The 18,286-nt window shown below is 36.2% G+C and overlaps 1 protein-coding gene across 9 annotated transcripts in view; it reads left to right on the top strand.

The window, feature by feature from the left end:
* The window catches only part of CEP170 (centrosomal protein 170), a 98,463-nt gene extending 82,289 nt beyond the window's left edge, over positions 1-16,174 (top strand). For 4 of the 9 annotated variants that reach the window (XM_075748804.1, XM_075748803.1, XM_075748798.1 and 1 more), the window contains 6 exons: positions 2,360-2,537; positions 3,917-4,084; positions 4,362-4,450; positions 9,801-9,894; positions 12,193-12,244; positions 13,806-14,240. In XM_075748804.1, coding sequence (XP_075604919.1) covers positions 2,360-2,537; positions 3,917-4,084; positions 4,362-4,450; positions 9,801-9,894; positions 12,193-12,244; positions 13,806-14,092 — 868 coding nt within the window. In that variant the 3' untranslated portion in view covers positions 14,093-14,240. Of the gene's footprint in view, positions 1-2,359; positions 2,538-3,916; positions 4,085-4,361; positions 4,451-9,800; positions 9,895-12,192; positions 12,245-13,805 lie in introns of all 9 variants that reach the window. The other 5 variants (XM_075748802.1, XM_075748805.1, XM_075748800.1 and 2 more) reach the window with 3 other exon arrangements.
* The last annotated feature ends 2,112 nt before the right edge of the window (positions 16,175-18,286 follow it).

Raw genomic sequence — 18,286 nt, 5'->3', positions numbered from 1 at the left:
ATCATTACAAAATAAACCGACTCAGTGTGGGAAGTGTGACATAGTAGACGAAGCATAAAAATGTTTTTGGTAATCCAGCAGTTCAGAACTCTTACAGGTGTCTTTGAAGTATTCCTATTTCATTGTGTTTTTTCTAATACTATGGGTATTCTTTCACTACAGGTAAATAAGAACTAGAGTTCCAGTTTGTTGTAAAAAAGATGGTCATGCTCTCCTCGTCCCAAGCCCAGTGTTCTCACCTTTTCCCTTGCGTTGGAAACTGTGTCTGTCCCTTATGTAACTGTGTAGCTGTGGGAGTCTGCTCACTGGGCGAATCTAATAGCCACATTTCCTGGAGTGTGTGTGTGGGGGGTGTTAGGGAATTGAGGTTTCTTTTAGTTTTGCATCTCTGAATTGATTTGCCTTGTATGATTGCTAAGGCTGATGCAGGAAGCAGTAGAAATTTGCAAGGCAACCTACTGTTGCACCAGAGTAAATAGTGTGTCCCTAAAGGCTAAGTCTCTTATCCTTGATTATACTAAAGGTACTCCTTATATTTAAGCAATACTTCCTCTTTCTAAATGTTAATGTAGAATGACTTGAAAACTTCATTTATGAAGAGTCAGGCTCAACTCTCAGCTGGTTTCTAATTTTCTTTTTCATAGTGCTTTTTGTTTAGTGCTCTATCTATATTGTTTCTAGACTGAAACATTAGTGAGTACTGACTGTAGTTTACTATCACATTGACACTGATTCCAGATTTTGCTCACTTGACTAGTGTTTGACTGTGATAATTGTCTAACAAGTTGCTTGCCATCCATGTCAGAGTTGTTTATTATGATATTTTCAGGATTCATTTGAATTCATTTTTATGTAAACATCTGACATTTTATGTAATTTTGATTGCTTGGTAAGAACTCAATTGAAGTGGATGTGGCATGTTGAAGCATTGCTGATTTCTGTCGCAAATTATAGATTAAAATTGACTCAGAAGATATAGTAATTACGTTAAATTAATTAATGTCATAGCAGGCACTTACCATATTTTAATTTATTAAAATGAGCAATTGACTTTATTTCTGCTTTAGTGTTCCAGTCTTTGATAGTTTGACTTCAGAAATACTGTCTTGAGTGGTCACGGGCAATTGCCGCATATTCTTTTTACAGCCTTCTCCCAATTATATGTGTATTTGTGCTGCACAAGGTTGCACTTTATTGTGGGTTGCTGAGGGTTAGCCACAAAATTCAGCGTTGGGATTTGACTGAAATTTCTCTAATTATGTTTGCCTTTCTAGTTTAAATTCTGCTCACTCAGTCTTAAACTATCTCTAGGTCAATGGTGTCCATTCTTTTTTACTTGAAGACAATGTGAAAATAAAGAGGAGAAAGAAGCTCACCTTTAGCAAGCACTGGCCAGCACGGTGTTCATCGCTGTCAAGTGGCTGTGCAATTCCTTCCACTTAAGCAGTGGGTGCTGCTGTTCAGAGTCCTTGGTGGTGCAGAATTAGCACTGTTGAGTTCTGTGCCTTCACTCCTCTCAGACAGAAGTATGAAAGGGGATCACTTGGTGGGCTGCTCTGAATTCTAGGTCTTCTGAACTGCTTAATCCAAGCTGGAGATTAAGGATGCCATAGTTAGTAGGAGGCTTTTAGCTTTGGCTTTGGTTTTTTTCCCCTCCTTCTTTTGGGGTGTCCTGGGGAGGAGTAGCACAAGCAGAGCTAGGCAAGCTTCCTCCGTGTGCTGAGCAGAATACAGAGCAGAGCTATTTTGTGACATGGCAGATCAGAAGAAAGGGAAAAGAAATCTTCAGCTGAGAAGTCAGATGTATTTATGTAGTGCTATCATATCCAGATTTTTACAGGCATGTTCTGTTTTTCCACCTAGAAAGCTTGTCTCGATTAAATTTGAGGATTTAGGGTACTGGTCTGGAATTTCAGACACATAAGCAGCTTGATCTGAGCAAGCTGCAGAGCTGCTGGATAATCACAGGTCCTGAAGCAGTTCTTTGCAAGTAGGTAAACTGAGGTATAAATTAAATGTGTTCTGGACATTTCAGATTTACTGCACGTACACAGGTCATCTGTGCAGTATTTTCAACGTATTTCCAGTGCATCCCATGTGTGCATGTTGCACGAAGAAAACGAGGATGCATTGTCTTCTGAGATTGCCTTCTACCTTCTTCATCTAGAAAGGCATGTTATTAAAATTTAAAATTTTGCTTTTATGGTTCTACAAATACACTTTCAAATTTAGAAGGGCATGCACACTTTCATAGCACAGTTGTCAGGAACTAGAACTTAGAAGCTCAAAGGCTGCAGGTTGGGCTCTACTGATCCAGAAGTATTTGTAGGGGAGAATGTAACACTGTCTTTATTACTAGGATCAGTCAAGATCTGGCTCTCATCGCACGGGAAATCAACGATGTAGCAGGAGAGATAGATTCAGTGACTTCATCAGGCACTGCCCCCAGTACCACAGTAAGCACTGCTGCCACCACCCCTGGCTCTGCCATAGACACTAGAGAAGAGGTAGGAGATCTTCATGGAGAAATGCATAAGGTTCTTCCTTTTCTTTATTTCTTTTGCTTTTAGCATTTTGCATAGCCTTTTTTAGTTATTTCCACTCAACCCGTATGCATGATCTCCACTTTGTTTTTTGATTTAAAGTTCCTTTACGTTTCAACGAACAATCCGGAAATTGTTCTATGAACACAGCTTGTCAAAAGGATGCATACTATCTGTCTGTCTCTTTTTTTCCACGAAACATAGGACAAGATAGTTATTTGTTTCTTACTTGTCTGTAGCCTTAGATACTGTTGGATAGTATCTAAGTGCATTTAAAGATACTAGTGTGTATGCACGAATATATACAAATGTATGCATTTAATACTTTGCATAGCTATTAAAAACAAAAAAGTCCCTCTTTTCACAGGTGACATACAAGTTTCATCTTCTGAACACTGAAATACTTAGGTACCGTCAGTTAACAATAACTTTAGATTTTCTTTCTTAATAACATTGTCAAAAACTGCCTTGAAATAAGTTTGCCTAGTGCTTCTAATAATTCTTATTTTCTTTGACTGTCTCTGGTGTGCTCTTCTATGAATATATTGACTAACTTGTTCTAGTAGCCATCACAGGTCTAATGCTGGTAAACATGTTAATCTGAATTTCAATCACTTTCTACCATATTACAATTCACCCTAATATGTTGTAAATGTTTACTGCATTTTTTTCTTCATACTATTCCTTTCAAAATGTGTTTATTCATTTTTGTGTGCATAAAGTTTGGTTAATACATTAGTTTACTGTGTGTAGTATAATACTGTCTTTTTCTGTGGAAAAAAAGATATAAACAGTGATAAGAAAAATTACAACTGCACTCACATAGTTTTTTTTAATTCTCATCAACTTACAGCTAAACTTTAAGGAAATAGAGTTCTCATTTTCTCAGATCCAGTTAGATCAGTCTGATTTTTATATGATTAAATAATTATTTTCTTGTCTAAAACCTATTGTACAGTGTGTACATACTGCAGGTGGCAGTATCTCCTTTAAGTAGGTATAAGTGTTTCTGTAACGCTATGACTAATCTGGAAAAAAACCTAAATTTGATAGTACTGTGCTTAATTCCACAGATGTATCCCAGTAATTGAAGGAATAAATTATTCAATACCAGTTTATAGGTAACTATTGTGTTAACTGCCCGTAAGCAAAATTTCTGTGGGGTAGTGTAATTTTGCCATGTATGTCTGGTATTTGGAGGGGGGGGAAGGTATTGTTACATAAGAGATGCATCATTCTATACTCTACAGGACAACAGAATGATTTTTATTAGATAGGCTTCTTGTAAACTGTTTCAGAAGAAAAAAATATTAATCTGATTTTTGCATGCATCCAGTAGGTTTCATAAACTGCATTTTTCTTTTACTCCTTAGTTGGTTGACCGAGTATTTGATGAAAGTCTCAATTTTAGAAAAATCCCTCCACTAGTGCATGCCAAACCACCGGAGGGGAATGGTCGACCCAATGATGCTAGGCCTCAGATAACAGATGCCCTCGATCCTCCAACAATTACCCGGAGAAGGACTTGGAGCAGAGATGAAGTAAGTACACAACAGGATTCTCTCTAGTACTGTGTCCATTTTAAGCTTTTAAAATTTTTCCCCACTTAAACTTCTAGAGATTATCCTTTCTTTCCTACCTGTAGCAGGTGGCATTAATACTGGAAAAAAAATTTGTGTATTATTTCATTTGCAAAATGTTCAAATATGTTTGTTTGTATATGATAGTAATTAGAACACAAGTATGATTTTTTTAATGTTTTTTTATTTAGTTCCCATTAAACTAATAATATCCTTTTTTAATAAAAACTTATTGCAGGTTATGGGGGACAGCTTGCTATTGTCCTCAGTCTTCCAATTTTCTCGCAAGATAAGACAATCCATAGACAAAACAGCTGGCAAAATCAGGTGGGTTTTTAAAAATTATTGTTATTACTGAAAATATTCTGCTCTCATCAACATTCCCACTAGTAGAAAAGATATGTGTAATACAGATAGAGCAAATGTATGTAGTAGCAACTTGTGTTTTTAAAAAGCAACGTTACCTGTGGTTTTTTGAGCGTTCAGAAAGATTTGGGATGAATATTTTTTCCATTATTGCTTGTGTGTATTTCACATTATATGAAGATAAATATCAACAGAGTTTACACGGACAGAACGATATCCATCATACTTCTGGCAGAGGAGCGGTTCCTGCATAAAATGTCATAGTAGCTAACAGGAGCAATAGACATGTCAAAAATGGTAACATGTTGCTCTACCAGGAGATCCATTTAACTTGAATGGGAGCACAACCATTTGGTGACCACTTTGGTTGACAAGAATAGATGAAAATTCTAAATACAAAGTTCAGGCTATAATGTATAATTCACATGTCCTTCGTCATGTCTCTGTACAGTTAACCATTTGAAAATAGAGTACGTTAAAAATAAGAAATTGATTTGGATGAACTTCATGGTATAATTTTCTGAATGTGAGAAAATATAAGGTCTGTAATTGATCAGTTTGTCTAGGAAGTGTCAGATATTGAAATCTTAGATGGGTGACAGATTAATCACCAAATCACAAATTTATTTCAGTATAGGGTGATGTAACTAGTAAAAGCAGCACAATACTAACGTATCTGAAGATTGTATTCTCATGGGAGTACCAAAAAAGACTTGACCATAGAAATCAAGAACAAAAAGAATTATCTATATAAATTGGTAAAAACTATAGGTTATCTGCTGTTTCTAGTCCTGCTATTTCTAGTAGGAAGAGTATCACTGAGTGAAGCATCAGGTTGTTAAAAGCCTGCAGCCCATTCTTACTAATTCTGTTCTAAGGGGTTTCATGTGTTGTTTTTACTGGTGGTTACAGGTAACATTTGTGAGTACCTTCTTTCTGCTCTCTCGGAACATGGTCCTGGAATGATGTTGATCTCAATTCGTTTTTTCCAACTACATTTTGGGGCTGCAGGATTATAATACTGGAAATACGCCATTTGCTTCTTGTCCCACTTTGGTTTCCCCAGATCGTACTTTTATGTATCATACATATTTATATACATCATATTTATTTAAATCTCCTTAAACAAAATACATAAATGTCTTTTGCTATGTGAATTTCAGATACAAATGAGTTTGTGAAATGCAGGTGTACAATATGGCTACTCTCAAAAGCTGTGCCAATTAACAGAGTTAAACTTCATTATGCAGAATTTATTATAAATTATACAAAAGTTCACAACTTGTTCAAGTTGAATCAACATCTGAGTGCATGCTCTCATTTACTTTAATAGCTGATCTCAAAAAATGAGCAAATAATTACATGCAAAGAGGCACTTAAGCTTGACCATTCTTTGATAGTCATTCTAAAAGGCATTAGAAATTTGGAAATAGAAACAAAATATTACATTCCATTTTGTTTTGAGCATAATCCTCTGGGAAAATACAGTGAGATCCATAAAGAACTCTGCTTACCAATATTTTTTTTTTCCTTTTAAAGCTGCATCATTGGAACAAGAATCTTGCTTATTGACTGACTTATTTGTGGTAGGCATCTAGGACAATATGTATCTTAAAATGCCTCAGAAGCAGTAGATAGTAGATACGCCACTTTTTGCATCATTTTGAATTTTCTTGATGGTTGGCAGTTTCTGATCTGTAAATGTGTTGCTAGCGCATCTGGATTTTACTTAACATAAAAAACTTGAGTTCAATACAGTGAGTTAAAACAGATTTATGTATGCAAATTCATCCTGAGAAAAGCAGGTAACTATAAAATCAAGTCTTACACTTTTCTGATTAATTTTCTGAGCTTAAAAGGTAAGTCAGCTACATTATAATGAACGTAATAATGATGTGATCATGTATGATTATAAATTAAAGCATACCTGTAAACATTTTATATACATTTAAAGAAAGTGGCATTGCTCATTTCTGTAAAAATATAGTGGAGAAACTTTCATTAATAAGTAACTATTTAGTATATTCCCCAGACCTGTGATCAAAACTTCCTTTCCCTGCTACTCAGAATGGATTTGAATAATATGATGTTATTCATAATATCATTAATATTTTGAATCGGTAAACCAATAGTTTTACAATTGTTTTTTTAGAAAGCATATAAGGCAGCTAGGACCTATTACAGATTTTACCTTAGCTTTGTTTTGAGGTATGTGAGTTCAATTAACTGATGCACTTCTACTCCTTTTTCTGGAGTTAAGCCGGTTAAAATTTCTGCCCAGAACAGATACAATGAGAATCAGTCAGGATTTGTCAAGCTACCAGTTGTGTATTTTTTCCAGAGTGCTTGAACCTGAACGGAGAGGAGAAATTTTAGAGGCATCAATAAGAGTAAGCCAGTAGCCCTGACTGTGTTTTAGAAGTCCTCCATCAAATTTTCTTGTTCACCAATGTAAACCCCTTTCCTGAGAACACAGACACTATAGGGCAATTACGGTCCGTACAAATTTCATCATACATGTTAAAAAATTGCATCCTATCTAGGTCCAAATGGAGAAAGACATGCTTCCTGTGAATGTGAACACTCTTCTTTCGGTAGTATGTTAGTTGCAGTAGCTAGCTTTACAAAAAGACCAGTTTCACTTTGGCTAAAGTATTAAGAACATAAATATTTTCAGTCATTCTTGACAAGCATATCTCTCAGAAATTAAAATAACCTAAAATCAATCAAAAATAAATTAGTATGAGGACAAAAGGTAATCTATATCTTTTTGTCTGACTAGTTTCCTCCCCACTTCATTAGAGCTGCCATTTCTGTTTTCTAATTTATAGATAATGTTCCGAGTTCCCCTGAGTTCTGTCACCGTTCCTCCCTTATATTAAGAAGTAGGATTGAGAGAAGCTTTTAATGCTGTATTCCTCACCTAGATTCTCCTAGTGCTGGCCAAAATGGGTTTTTCCCCCCAAGTCCTAGCGTGGTGTTCAGATTGAACCAGATTCAAGTGCCTGATTCTTTCCTTTCACCAAATCCTCTGTATGTTTGTAATTTTCTTCAGAATAAGGTCATGGCAAAAATTCTGCAGCATTCTTGCCATGTATCCTATAAGCTGTTCTTTCCTAACAAATTATTGTAGTGGCTTCTCAGGCAGCAGATATGCAGTTTGTTTGCTTTTCTATATTTTGTATGTTATAATGAGTTTGCACGAATTATCAGAGGTGATGGAGGGAAGAGGTAAGTAGGTTTTGCAGTGAGAAGACCTACATGGTTTTATCAGTGGTCTACAATGTAAATGCAGTGTTATTGGCTTGCTTTGCAGTCAGGCAAAATCTAAGCAAAGCATTCAGGTCAGTGCAGGTGCTACTTGTCAGTCTTGGCAGTTTGCTGGGCATCCTGCAAAGTGCAATGAAAGAAAAATGGGGACTGAGCACAACCAAATAAAAAAGTTCAGGCAGATTTGCCCTAGAAAGTAGGGAAAGGAAAGAGCAGAAGATGGCAAGCATTTATAAATATGGTCTTTTAATGTACAGAGTATGGTTAGAAGGAGAAGGAGCAAAGGAGAGAGAGATGAAGACCCCCCCCAGGATATTAAAATGTACTAAATGAAGAATTGAAAAAAATGTTGTAAAAAGTAAATAGACTTTCTAAAATTATAGCAAAACCAAATTGGCCTGTCCAGTTTATAGTGGAAATAATAACATTTTTTAAATTACTGTTTTCATTTTTTCCTTTTTTTTTTTTTAAATAAAATGACCTATGAAATGGAAAGCTTTCAAATTGTAAGAGAAGTAAGAACGTTATCTCTAAAAGAGAGTAAGACTGAAAACACCACGTACACAAGCGAAGGCATTAATCACATACATAACAATAGAAGTGTTTTAATATAACGTGAATAAGAAGGTAAATGAAAAAAACAGTGTCATAGTAACTTCTATATTTTTCTTACTAGTGCTGTTTACTGCTACATAAAGCCTTATTTTCTATGTTCCTGCTGATTTCCAGAGTGATATAAATGCTACTAAAGTATGGAAAATATAGATCCTCTGTATACTGAATCCAAATATTTCCAGGAGTTGCCTGGTTTTTAGTGTAAGATCCTATAAAGGATTTAATTGGCTCTGTTTTTCATTTATTTATTTAAACTCACCAGTTTCAGGCAAGTCCTAAATTTTCCATTGTAATTGGACTTTCTGGTTTCCAGGTTTGCAGTTGTACAGCTTCGCAAGCTTTTGCACTCCCTTCCAGAACATAAAAGCAATCTTGTCAGATCTCTGATGATCAACTTTATGACACTATTTAAGGCCATAAAGTGCTTCACGTTTTCTTCACTGTAGTTTTGATTACTTTTAATTTATTTTTTCCTTCCCCAAGAAGAAGTATCTATTAATGTTTACTCTTTGTATGCTTTGTACATGAATACACTAAAGTCACTTGCGGGAGTGGTCATTTGCCTCAATCCCATGACATTGTGTCATTAGAGTAGCACTTTTCGCAGTGAAACATCTGACAAAAACATGTTCTGAAGCAGCAGCGAGTGAAGACCTCAAAGACAGAGGAAGAGTTAAAGCAGCTTCTGGAGGGGCTGTCTATGGACATCCGTGTACTGATAAGATAACACAGGGTACACATTTTGACAAACTAGACTTTCTTGAAGGGATTATAATAAATAGAGAGTGGGATTTTCCATAGGGTATCAATAACTGAAGAAAGATTAACAGAAACGCAGTACTAATTCTCCCATCTTTCTTTCAAATTCTTAGTCTTTATGAGATAAAAGCTATCATGAAGTTCTACCTTAAAAAATATTTCCTCAGAGACGAACTTACACTAATAACTTCTTTAAAATGTACTACTTTTTGGTCATAATTTTAAATTGGTTGGTTTGTTTGTTTAGCAGTTTTACTGCAGCTATTCTTGTACTCTGAAATACCAATTAGACGAGAAGTGGATTTGGATTCCTCTGTCATCATGGCGTCACTTAAAAAAAATGAATACCCAGACCTTAAATACCATACATTTATTTTTTTTCAGTTGTGCAAATGTAGATAGTTTAAATGATCTTTATGATATGACAATGAAAACAAAAATTATTTATCACAGCAGGGAAGCAAAACATTAAGAATGGGGAATCTGAATTTTTCATCTGAAAATTCAGACTCTATGGTTGGATTCTGTCAGTTTTCAATATTTCAGATTATAGTTTTATTCAGTGCTCCCTATGCTGCTTTCTCATCTCATTTATTTAATCTTTCAATTTTAGTTTGTTTATTTCTGTCTATTTTAAACATATTGTTCTTGAATTTCTTTCTTCTAGAATATTATTTAAGGACAAAGACAGAAATTGGGATGAAATTGAAAACAAGTTGCGAGCTGAAAGTGAAGTTCCTATTGTGAAAACATCAAGCATGGTATGAATAGTTATCTTTTCTGGATTGAATGAGCCTCTTATCTAATTTCTAAATCATCAGTGGAGGAATGTGATATTTTCAATGATAGGAAGACAAAAAACTTTCAAATTATTTATTTGGACATTTGGTATATTTCAAGAATAAGCCTAATCTTTTTTAATAATTACTAAGACTTACTATCTTATAAAGAAAGAGTCTTAAGTGATTGTTCAGGGGAAAGTCTCAGAAAAAGAATGCAATAAAAGGGATACAAACTATATGTAGACCATCAGTACTTTTGTGTAACAAAAGGTAACAACCACTAGTTTGAATGTTGAATTGCTTTTGAATGAACTTGTTTAACAATCAAAAGACTATTTTACCTACTGGTTATTAGTACTCGATATAAAATACTTAGTACTATTAATAATGATTATTAATATTTGAATAAATAGTTGTATTTTGCTATATGTGAATGAAAATAATCTCAAGGCACATTGCAATTAAAGCACTCTTCAATGAAAAAGAATCACATTGATTTTGTGTGAAAGTGATAACTGTTGGGTACCAACTGCAACTTTAGTTGATTCATGTAGTCTTCTACACCTTCCTGATGAGGGCCATTTTGTGACCACGCTGTGTGACAGCATGAGGGCTTTCTAGTACACTTCTCCTCTGCTTCTACACACAGAGCATGGGGCTTGAAAAACATCTCTGCATGTGAGAACGGGTGGAGAGTCTAGTTACATTATCCTGTCTGGAGTATCGTGCTGTTAAAGATGTCAACTTACAGAGGCAGTTTTCTTTTCTGATGGAAAGATGGGAGCAGAAACTCCTTCTGACATACTTTGTACGGGACTGCTCAGAAGCAAAATGTCAACACATTTCCTCTGGCATTGAACTGGCTAGCACTTCTCTCTTGGCTCATTATAAGTTATTAAACTCATCCAAATTGATTTTTCCTGGAAGTATTAAAAAGTTGGCCCATCATTTCTGCAGAATGGTATATTTTTTAAGAGCAATCATTAGAAACTGACAGGTTTTTGGGTTTTTGAAGTTTAATTAAGCAAGTTACCCATGGAAGTTCTTAATTTTAGAAATACGATAAGGAGTTTCTCTTATCCTACCCATTTCCAGAATAAGATCAGAGTTTGGCTTTTTATATTCTAAGTGCTATGAATATGTGGTTTTAAGGCATTCTTTAAAAAGGCAAAAGATTAGTTGTATATATATTCCTAAGTTCAGCATTTTACAAAATTTTTTTTCAATGCATTAAAGCATCTCACATTGTTTGAAAGTATGGGTTTTTCTTTGTCTATGCACTGATTTTCAAGTTTCTGCTCAGTTTTCAGAGCAATATATTGTTCAAATCCAGTACTAAAGCAGTGCTTATTTTTATCACAGAATGTTATTAAAATTAACAGAGGACAATTGTAGCCAATGTTTGTTTTGTCCTTGGGACATTTATGTCCAGCTCAGATGTGCAGTCTGCTTAAAGATAATCACTTTGTAAAATCCAAGGGAATCAATCTCTTTGCTACCCACAAAAATCACATTACTTAGTACAGAATGGGTTTCTGAAATGGGTTAAATGGGTTTCTGAAATCAGTGCCTTTGAAAATTCTCAGCTTTTGAAGACCACTGGTAGCTCTCCTCAGTAGCTGGATTAACAGTACCCTTCAGTGTTGGATCTTTCAATTGTAGGATTTACATATTTATAATTTAAGATATGGTACATTTATTGTCGTGCTTCTGAGTGCGTTGCTGTGGCTACATCTGTGTTAGCAAGTAGTGCAGCACAGAGGAGAAAAATCTGTAAGGCAAGAGTGCTGAGGACCCAACACTGGTGTGCAGGGTCTCGTGGGCACCAGGTCCGGTGGTTGCAAAATCCCAAGGCAGTCATCTTACTGTTCTGACTCACGTCTGAAGAAGATTATAAATCACCCTGTTCCATTAATACTGTGTTCATACTGTTACTTCCCCCCATTTCTACAGAACCATGACATCTGTGCTTGAGAAGTAGTGCAGGCAGATGAGCAAGGGACAGAGTGAGGTTTTGTTGATCCTAGCAATCAGCCAATGCAGAGGAGCTCATGATTTCTGAGTGGGCCATGGCTGTCCAGCCTCAAGCACCCCTGCCTGGGACCTGTGGGGGACATTGCTGGGCCACCACCAGCAAGGGAGGGGGTTCTTGATGCCAGGAGGGACAACCCAAATAGCATATTGCAAAGGCTGGGGAGAGCGATTGTTTACTACTGCTAGGTAGTTTCAGTCTCGTTTTTTCCATACATTTTTCAAACACGTTTGTTTCTTTCCCAGGAAATATCATCAATCTTACAGGAGCTGAAACGAGTTGAGAAACAGCTGCAAGGTACAAATCTTTTTTCACTTTTCTCTTTCATTGTTGCTTGTTTAAATTTTTTTAAATAGGGATATATATATCACAAAAAGTTACCACATTTTATTAAAATATATTCACAGTATCAGTTACGTACATTAATATCATATAATTGCTGGCACATTTGGCAAAGAAGCATCACTGAATTATTTTAAAACAGAAGATTGATGATACCTTTTTATATGGGTAAGAAAAGGCTCAACTAAAAGTAGAATAGTCCAGAGAATCCCAAAGGAATTATTTGCGAAATATTCTTAACAGAAATATTTTCTGTGGGTAAATATTGAAGAGTGGGTGATAGAGAATCCTGAGGTTAAGGCTTTATAAACTAGTCCTTGCACATCAGTAATACCCTCACGTGTAGCACAGTTCAGTATAAGGAATGCACTGGGACCATAATCTATAGGAAATCTCAAAAAAAACAACTTCATCTGATACAATAAAATGAAAATTTAGGATGAGCTCTTGACATTTTCCCTTCACACTACTGAATCCACTCTTTGTAACTGTATGTTGTGCTTACAGAGTCTGCTATTTAGACATACATTCTGTTTATCAAAATCAACTTAAAAATTGAGTATATTTTTAAAAGAAGTTGCAGTCTTGTTTGTGTATTGTTTATACTTAGTTTATTGTTTAATTTGGTATGGTCAAATGGATTAGTCGTCCATGCCTATACACGATCGTTATTGTATTTGTTGTAAATTTCCTATATTTGTTATTTTTAGTATTCAAATTTAATCCTACAATAAAATGTTTTTTAAAAGAATGTTTCGGGATGAATCATTAGACACCTCTAGAGACAAATTAGTATTTGTTTCATGCTCAGCTATAGTTAAAAATTATTGGTAATAAATGTAATAAAAACTTGTTTTATTACAAATTATATTGTGGTTAGAGAACATAACAAAGAAATAAGGCCCAGAGAAAGAGGCCAAATCATTCGCTTGTGTACACAGTGGTGTTCAAATAGATGTTAGTACAGTTAATAGTACGGTAAAATGAAATTGTACTTGGTGCTTCAGTGTGCCCTCACTATGGGGAGGGAGAGGGACAATAAGTCCATCGCTTATGTATTAAAAAGGATAACTGATTGATCTTTTATATAAAATTCATTCAATCATGGAAGTAGCAGCTATGGATATTTGGGGCAGGGTGGGGTGGAACGAAGCATAATAGAATGCTAATATTAGAGAAAAAGACCCTTAAACATGACTAAAAATCCCATCTTTTGGTCCCTATAAGCTAATCATAGACTGTTCGTCATCTCTCCTGTCCATCAGGCAGTGTTTAGTTTGTGCAGTTTCATTTCCTCTAAACTTTTGGTACACGTAAATGCTTTTAAATATATGTAGCAGCTACATAAATGTTGGATACACCACTCCTTTGTAGTGAGCAACACACGTAAAAGCTCATGTCTGTCATCATAAAAATAAAAGTGTTAAACCAGGATTTTCGTACTTTTTATGGTAACAGAAAATTGTATTTTTTATGGTTTCTTCCCTATCCCTTTCATCTTTTCTTGATTGCTTAGCAATTAATGCTATGATCGACCCTGACGGTACCCTGGATGCTCTGAGCAACTTGGGATTTGCCAGCCCCATCTTACCAGCTCAGCCGAAGCCGAAGTCCAGTCCCGTTTCCCAAAGTACCCACCCTCAAGTGCAGCCCACCTGCCAGCCCGAAGCCCGGGCTCTTCGACCTGCCGCCGTCCCTGTTGCAGCTGAATTTGAGAATGCTGAATCTGAGTCAGATTTCAGCATACATTTCAATAGGTTTAACCCAGATGGGGAAGAGGAAGATGCCACCTTGCGTGAGTGACATCTCAGTGTTAATACAAAAACCTTTCATGTGGAATGTTTAGGAATAAAGAAAAAAATATAATATTGGTTTTATAATTTAAAAAAGAAAGGCTTGGTCAAACAGCAGTTGTTTTATTAAAGCAGTTTTCTTTAACTGTGATGCTTTGATTGTCACACAAATCCTTTTCAAATCATAAAGATATGCATAGATACCAGTGTAGGAAAGCAGATTGTGGCAGGTTTGCCCTTTGTGGTTGTGTGCTTTGCAAAAGAATTATTATATCAGCAGTTTTCCCTTAATAGATTTATTTCTTTTTAAAAGCCATGCAAGCAGTCTAACATTTAATGTTATTGAAAACCCAAATCTCTTTGCCAAACTGCTCTAATGAATGGACTTCCTCCGCTAAAGTTTGTACAGAACTGTTGAACAGTTAATTTGATTCTGAATTAGATGATTTATATAGGAAACATTATCTTTGGCTACAATGACACATTACTGCAAAAGGTAAGACAGATTTCAGAAAGCATTCATTCTTGTGTACTGAAAATCTCAAACAGTTCTGGGATTTCTATAACCTAGTTGCTGCATAAATTGTCTTGGGGTTTACAAAATTCACATATTATGTTTGCACTAAGATTTGCTGGGAGTGAAAGGTGAACATATCAAATATCATTAAACAGCAGGCAGTGTTTCGGTGTACATAGAAAACTGATAATACTGTACTTGTATTATCATTGCAGTGTTTTAATCCACTTTCTGAAGGGACTATTTGGCACTTTTTGATCTTCTTCAAATGTCTTTTTGATGTTAATGAAAGTAGAAGTATTTCATATCTCATTTCTGTCCAAATGTTTGTTGAAACTAGGAAACAAATTTAAGCATACAGCAATGTGGGACATTTTAAAGCATATTAAGGCAAATGGGCTCTCACCAATTCAAATGCAACATAAGCTGATGGAAGAAGTTACTGTTTCTTGGAATGATCATGAGATGTAAAATTTTCTTTAGGGGACTTGGAAATAGAGTTGTCATAATTTGCTTGATCAATAGATGCACTCCCAAGCAAATTATTTTATTTGCTTCTGTATATTTTCCTGTAGTCTTGCTAGTAAAGCTGTCTCTGTCTTACATATTTAAAAGGATTCTGGAAGATGACTGCTAAAGTAGACATTTTGCTTATACCACTGAAAAGCAAGTCTATTTAAAGTTTCCTATATAAGCCTATTTTCCTTATAAGTTGTCCCAGTAACTTAACATTTGGAAATAGTAGTAAAAATAAAAGTGAATTACTTTGTATTTCCAGAACACTGTAACGTGGAGGAATGTTATATTTCTGTTAAATGTAACTAATAGACTGGAATTTTCCTATGTTTGCATCAGTCTCTATATATTAAGGTTAAAGATACAGTTTTGCAGCTTTTATGAAATGGTCTTTAATATTTCAGCAATAATCCTATATGACATTTGTTTAAAAAAAAAACTACTTTCTGTACACTTTTAAATTGTACAGGCTTTCAGAAGTCAGTAAGAGTTGGACCAGTTAATAAAAATGCAAAAACTTTTTTTGTAGAGATGTAAAAACAAAACCACTAATCTGTTGTATAATGGATTTCATATTTTCTTTAAAAAAAAAAATTAAAAGCAGACAGCCTTCATGTATGACTCAATATGCGCTGCTCCAGCTAACTGTGGAAGCCTGAACTACACGAGTTTACAGAGGCTACAAGAAAAGTTTTAGAAGGTGCAGAAGGGCAAAAATAAATTGAAACTAGAGCTAGGTGTTGAAAAACGAGTGTACCAAACCATCACCATAATTCCTTCTTTTGTTTAATGCTTGGGAACATAATTTTTCCACAGACTCGAGTGGAAAGCAGGAAATGGCTAGGAAGGATTAAAGGTGCAGGCTCGTCATGCGAGATTCTGTTTGTGTTCTTTCAGGCGTTTATACCTTTACGTTCTGTAATAAGCATTTTGCATTACTATGTTCTTATTTTGTATGAACATGTTCTCCTTATTTATTTTTGTTACAGTTATTATGTATGTTATTTTGTTATATGCATTTACAACTCCATTTTTAAATAAAGTGTTTCTGGAACTTTACGAATGCGTGAATATATAAATGAGAGCTGGGAAGTTCACCCAGTCTTTCTGCAGTCGAACTTCCCTTTCCTGAAATAGGAAATGACATTTTTTCATAAACATCTTATCTCTGGAAGAAGTTACATGATTGCCACTGCTGCATCATCTATTCTGTGCTGACAGTATTGGCTGGCTTTCCCATACTCAGGTTCATTTCCACGCTTGAATTGATTTTTGTGTGCGCAGCTAGAGGCAAAAGCAATCCAGTATGCCAATCTTCAAATAGTGACTGTGTTTCCCTTTGTAGAATGGAAGTAAATGAGGTTTAATGCACCTGCCAGGTGCAACAGTAGATGCTTTTCAGACTGCTTTCCTTCTGCTTCATAGATTGGAGGACTTTACTGAACATTCTAATTTGGCTCCAGACCGGTGCCTTTTTTTCTTCTGCCCCAGCTTCGACTCCATACGTACTTGCCTGCAAGACACTAAATTTCCTCTTCTGTGGCTAGCTTCATGTGAGAACAAAACTGTGAGTTTACTGTAAAGCTCCAAGAATTTCTTCCCAGGTTTGGCATTTCAGCGTTGCCAAGCTTTGCTGTGACTTGGCAGCAGCCAGCTCTCATCTTGCTTCTGTGCACCTGTGTTCCCTTTGCATCCCCAGCCAGGTGGTATTACGGCCGCACTACAGGCACACAGTAACACTCAGTAGCACTTGGCTCTCGAGGGCAGGAGATTTTTACCAGTGTTCAGAGATGCCAGTTTGGTATAGTCAAAGATGCGGACAAGTTAGAAGGACTTTCCAGGTGCTCGGGACTGTTTCATATTCTCCAACTTCAAGGGCTGCTATTGTTTCCTCACTTGTTGCCAGTGTCCCTCTACCTTGGCAGATGAAGTCAGGGGAATGCAGTTCTGGGTTAATATTCTCATGCGCAGAGACCCATTTCTGTAAGCGATGATGTAGCATTTTGTTATTTCTTCCCACGTAATATTTTCATCTATCCACTATATTTAGAGCCAAGGTTATGCAGAGATGTTTTTCAGAAGTACTTAAGAAATCTAGCCAGATTGCATCAGTCCCCTGCTTCCTTTTGACATCAGCAAGCAGGGCTGACGTGCAGTGACACAGAGAAAGCAGAGTTCAAGCCACCTCTTATCAGCACTGTGGTTCCCCTCTTAGCTACATGCTCTGATCTAATTATACACCCAACAAATAACTTGTAATGACCCATCTAGTTACAGCATACAGAAATGAAGCTAAGAGTGTAATTTGCGTGTGCCTGACCTGCTAATAGCAAGATGGTGTTTCCCTGCGGCATGTACGTTGCACCAAAGGCAACTGGTACGTCGGTCTCAGAAGAGAATGCTGCTTCATACCAAAAACTGAATTTCAGTCAATGCCTGTTGGAAGGCCATTGTAATTTTAACTGGAAAGATCTCAAGCACAGAAAAGATCTACAGTTACTGCTTTGACGTGCAGCCATGAAAAGAAAGGGTGTGCAGGAATGCGAGAAGCATTCCATGAAATAGCGTGTACAGTAAAAGGAGGCCACTTGCTACGTGCCAAGGAGGTTGTATACCACCAAGTCTTTTGTATCTGAAGAGAATTACAAGGAAGAACCTTATCCGCTCACCATACAAGTTGCTTAGCTTCATCTTGATGAATAATCAGATTTTTAAAAGCGCAAGAATGTCATCTCTGACTTCACGTAGAGCACATCTGTAAATGCTGACAGGGTTACAGTCTTGGTGGTTCAGCCTTGCTTGCCGCATACTAAATACATCCGAGAGTACCAGTCGTGGCAATACTGCCCAAGGACAGTTGCCTCGTGCTAAAGAACAGTGTTTCCAGCCACGCTAGCTGAGTAATCTCATGAAAACAATGGTTGTTTTCAACGTGGTAAGCCTTACCCAGTGCTGTTGCTGCAAGTGACAGCCAACAGGGAAGCGGCTGGGAGCAAGGCATTTCCTTTTCAGCTACTTTTATCACTATTCATATATTTCTGGAGGAAAAGATGTAGTTAGCAAACAAGTGGGATTAGCAGCCCTGGAAGTACTTTAAAGCAGGATAAGATAACTGGAAGCCTGCTGTCAAAGATCTTGATCTTTACCTGTTCCAACAAGACCAGAGTTAAC

This window comes from Balearica regulorum, chromosome 3 (genome assembly GCF_011004875.1).
Source record: "Balearica regulorum gibbericeps isolate bBalReg1 chromosome 3, bBalReg1.pri, whole genome shotgun sequence".
In the NCBI taxonomy this organism is placed as follows: Eukaryota; Metazoa; Chordata; class Aves; order Gruiformes; family Gruidae; genus Balearica; species Balearica regulorum.
This window is presented reverse-complemented; position numbering and strand designations above follow the sequence as displayed.